This window comes from Sinocyclocheilus anshuiensis, unplaced genomic scaffold, assembly GCF_001515605.1.
Source record: "Sinocyclocheilus anshuiensis isolate Anshui unplaced genomic scaffold, SAMN03320099.WGS_v1.1 scaffold479, whole genome shotgun sequence".
Taxonomy (NCBI): Eukaryota; Metazoa; Chordata; class Actinopteri; order Cypriniformes; family Cyprinidae; genus Sinocyclocheilus; species Sinocyclocheilus anshuiensis.
Window position 1 is genome coordinate 10,192 of NW_015551042.1, and position 4,821 is coordinate 15,012.

The 4,821-nt window shown below is 31.2% G+C and overlaps 1 protein-coding gene across 1 annotated transcript in view; it reads left to right on the top strand.

Annotated features, from left to right (window-relative positions):
* Positions 1-2,021, top strand: part of csgalnact1b (chondroitin sulfate N-acetylgalactosaminyltransferase 1b) — a 7,251-nt gene extending 5,230 nt beyond the window's left edge. Inside the window, exons 5-7 of the mRNA XM_016451159.1 lie at positions 605-693; positions 1,592-1,673; positions 1,738-2,021. Coding sequence (XP_016306645.1) covers positions 605-693; positions 1,592-1,673; positions 1,738-2,021 — 455 coding nt within the window. The remainder of the gene's footprint in view (positions 1-604; positions 694-1,591; positions 1,674-1,737) is intronic.
* The last annotated feature ends 2,800 nt before the right edge of the window (positions 2,022-4,821 follow it).

The window sequence follows — 4,821 nt, forward strand, 5'->3', positions numbered from 1 at the left end:
CCCGGAGTAGGGAACGAGACACTGCGTCCTCTAGGTTTCTTGCCATGCTGCGGACGCAAGCTTCAGACGAAGTAGTGAATGATGTGTGCTCCCGGCGCCTATTTATACTATAGTCGCACCGGTAGTGACGTCATGGCTGTCGCCGGCCAACGAGTTGGTGTTTTTTCAATGTATGCTTCAGACACGGGTCACGACGAGGCGTTCCCCATAGCGACCCCTAGAGGACGCAGTGTCTCGTTCCCTACTCAGGGAACCATGGTTACATAAGTAACCTGAGACGTTTCCCAGTGTATAAAGCAAAGATATTTAATTTGGTTTTAGACTGTTGGACCCTCGACAGACAAGCTATATGATATATTATATATTCTTGTGTGACAGCATGATCGTTAGCAGTTATTACCACATGGATCACCAGTCTTTACAATCTTATATAACAAATGCACAAATAGTGTTTTAGTCTCCCTCCATTAAATCTTGGGACCTTGTATCACTGATTAGATGATAAAAGTACAAATTCATTATGCAGCACGATTCGAGTCAGAAACAGTGTTAGTTGCAGGCTAACACAAGAGGGAGCTATTGAACTCCTCATGTGCTCTCACAGGTCAAAAGGTGTTTTATCCAGTGATGTTCAGCCTGTATAATCCAGAGGTCATCTATGGTCAGCATATTCCTTCTGCTGAAGATCAGCTGGTAAGTTCTCCTTTATTCAGTGTTAGTTGCTATGTAACTTACCAAATATATAATTCTGAAAACTGTATGAAGTACATCTTTACTTAAAGCTGCAGTCCGTAAGTTTTGCCTCTTTGTCGCCACCTCTGTTTGAAACCTGCAATTGCAGTTATTTGCGAAATTATCTTCATTATGTGGGTTGTGCACCGGCACGGCTCCAGCGCGGATTAATCTAATGTTTTGAGGTGAATGTGTGGATACTCTACTTAGGAATCACAGATTCTAGCCTACGTCTTGGAATATATAACCCACATAAGAATTTTTACTAGATATTGTCATCTGAACGAGTAAGTAACAAGTCTGCCACTTTTGTTCTGACCAACTGAGGAAAAAAGCATTATAATAAACCGTGCTACCAATGGTGATTAAATCGAACAATCTGTTAATTAGCTCACATCACATCAAACTGTGCAAATTATTATTATTGTTATACTTTGTTCTCAAATTGTTAATGTTAACAACATCAGCATTGCGTGACTATGTGTATATAGTGTGTATTAGCGAGTAGATTTCAATTTCTGTACAGTCTAATCTCTAATTTTCATACCATTCGAATTTCATATAAAGAAATTATTTTAACCCAAAAACAAATTATTCTTCATGCGAACTGGTTCTCTTTATAATACAAATCTTGTGTAATCTCAGGCTCTCTGTAATCAGACGCACATTTAAAACTTGAATATAATTTAATTTAAGTCACATGTATTTCATAAACACATAATCCCTTCTGGATTACAATCCGCCATCAAAATTATGTTATGGTTATGTACTTGCTAAAATATTGATTTCGGATCATTTTTAACCAAAAAAGTTACGGACTGCAGCTTTAAGTCTTGGGAAAATGTGATTTCTTTGGCAGGTGATCAGGAAAGATTTTGGCTTCTGGAAGGATTTTGACTTTGGGACGACGTGCCAGTACCGATCAGACTTCATCAACACAGGTAATGCAGTGAGATTCTGCCGTGTGGTTGAGTTTTCCATGTTTGATCTTCTGTTTCCTCTAAGGTGGATTTGATGTGTCTGTGAAAGGCGGAGCTACAGAAGATGTTCATCTCTACAGGAAGTTCCTCCACAGCAGTCTGATGGTGGTTCGCGCTCCGTCACGCGGCTTGTTTCATGTGTGGCATCCGACCGTCTGTCACGCGCATTTATCCAGCGAGACGTTTAAACTGTGTTTGCAGGATAAAGCGCTGAACCAGGCATCTCACAGTCAGCTGGGACAAATCATCTTCCACCAGCAGATCAACAATCATCTGCACAAATACAAGCAACACAATATCAAGTCATGAGGAACAGTTCTGACAATTATTCAAAGACAATGATGAAATATGAACTTATATTGAGATATAAATCACTTATTGTGTTTGAGCTGAAGGACACTAATAAGTTCTGTAGAGCTGCTTTACAGCAGAAATTCAATTTATTTCAAAATAAAAAATTGTAATCTCTCACTAGAATGAAACCGAATAGCATTTAAATCTGTTAATTGAACAAAACAGACCGACATTTAAATCTGTTAATCAAACAAAATCAACCGACATTTAAATCTGTTAATTTAACAAAATCAACCGACATTTAAATCTGTTAATTGAACAAAATCGACCAGCATTTAAATCTGTTAATCGAACAAAATCAACTGACATTTAAATAAATGTAATTGAACAAAATCAACCAACATTTAAATCTGTTAATTGAACAAAACCGACCGACATTTAAATCTGTTAATCGAACGAAATCAACTGACATTTAAATAATTTAATTGAACAAAATCAACCAACATTTAAATCTGTTAATCGAACGAAATCAACTGACATTTAAATAATTTAATTGAACAAAATCAACCAACATTTAAATCTGTTAATCGAACGAAATCAACTGACATTTAAATAATTTAATTGAACAAAATCAACCAACATTTAAATCTGTTAATCGAACGAAATCAACTGACATTTAAATAATTTAATTGAACAAAATCAACCAACATTTAAATCTGTTAATCGAACGAAATCAACTGACATTTAAATAATTTAATTGAACAAAATCAACCAACATTTAAATCTGTTAATCGAACGAAATCAACTGACATTTAAATAATTTAATTGAACAAAATCAACCAACATTTAAATCTGTTAATCGAACAAAATTGACAGATATTTAAATCTGTTAATGGAAAAAAATCGACCGATATTTAAATCTGTTAATTGAACAAAATCGACCAATATTTAAATCTGTTAATGGAACAAAACCGACCGACATTTAAATTTGTTAATCAAACAAAATCAACTGATATTTAAATAAATGTTATTGAACAAAATCAACCAACATTTAAATCTGTTAATCGAACGAAATCAACTGACATTTAAATAATTTAATTGAACAAAATCAACCAACATTTAAATCTGTTAATCGAACAAAATTGACAGATATTTAAATCTGTTAATGGAAAAAAAATTGACCGATATTTAAATCTGTTAATTAAATAATTTCATTGAACAAAATCAACCAACATTTAAATCTGTTAATCGAACAAAATTGACAGATATTCGACATTTAAACTCGAACAAAATCGACCGATATTTAAATCTGTTAATCGAACAAAATCGAACGATATTTAATATTTAACATCGAACAAAATCGACCAGCATTTAAATTTGTTAATCAAACAAAATCAACTGACATTTAAATAAATTTAATTGAACAAAATCAACCAACATTTAAAACTGTTAATCGAAAAAAATTGACCGATATTTAAATCTGTTAATTGAACAAATTGAACAAAAATTTAAATCTGTTAATTGAACAAAATCGACCGATATTTAAATCTGTTAATTGAACAAAATCGACCGATATTTAAATCTGTTAATTGAACAAAATCGACCGATATTTAAATCTGTTAATTGAACAAAATCGACCGATATTTAAATCTGTTAATTGAACAAAATCGACCGATATTTAAATCTGTTAATTGAACAAAATCGACCGATATTTAAATCTGTTAATTGAACAAAATCGACCGATATTTAAATCTGTTAATGGAACAAAATCAACCAACATTTAAATCTGTTAATCGAACAAAATTGACAGATATTTAAATCTGTTAATGGAAAAAAATCGACCGATATTTAAATCTGTTAATCGAACAAAATCGACTGACATTTAAATAATTTTATTGAACAAAATCGACTGACATTTAAATAATTTTATTGAACAAAATTAACCAACATTTAAATCTGTTAATCGAACGAAATTGACCGATATTTAAATCTGTTAATGGAACAAAATCAACCAACATTTAAATCTGTTAATCGAACAAAATTGACAGATATTTAAATCTGTTAATGGAAAAAAATCGACCGATATTTAAATCTGTTAATCGAACAAAATCGACTGACATTTAAATAATTTTATTGAACAAAATCGACTGACATTTAAATAATTTTATTGAACAAAATTAACCAACATTTAAATCTGTTAATCGAACGAAATTGACCGATATTTAAATCTGTTAATGGAACAAAATCAACCAACATTTAAATCTGTTAATCGAACAAAATTGACAGATATTTAAATCTGTTAATGGAAAAAAATCGACCGATATTTAAATCTGTTAATCGAACAAAATCGACTGACATTTAAATAATTTTATTGAACAAAATCGACTGACATTTAAATAATTTTATTGAACAAAATTAACCAACATTTAAATCTGTTAATCGAACGAAATTGACCGATATTTAAATCTGTTAATGGAACAAAATCAACCAACATTTAAATCTGTTAATCGAACGAAATCAACTGACATTTAAATAATTTAATTGAACAAAATCAACCAACATTTAAATCTGTTAATCGAACAAAATTGACAGATATTTAAATCTGTTAATGGAAAAAAATCGACCGATATTTAAATCTGTTAATCGAACAAAATCGACTGACATTTAAATAATTTTATTGAACAAAATCGACTGACATTTAAATAATTTTATTGAACAAAATTAACCAACATTTAAATCTGTTAATCGAACGAAATTGACCGATATTTAAATCTGTTAATGGAAAAAAAATTGACCGATATTTAAATCTGTTAAT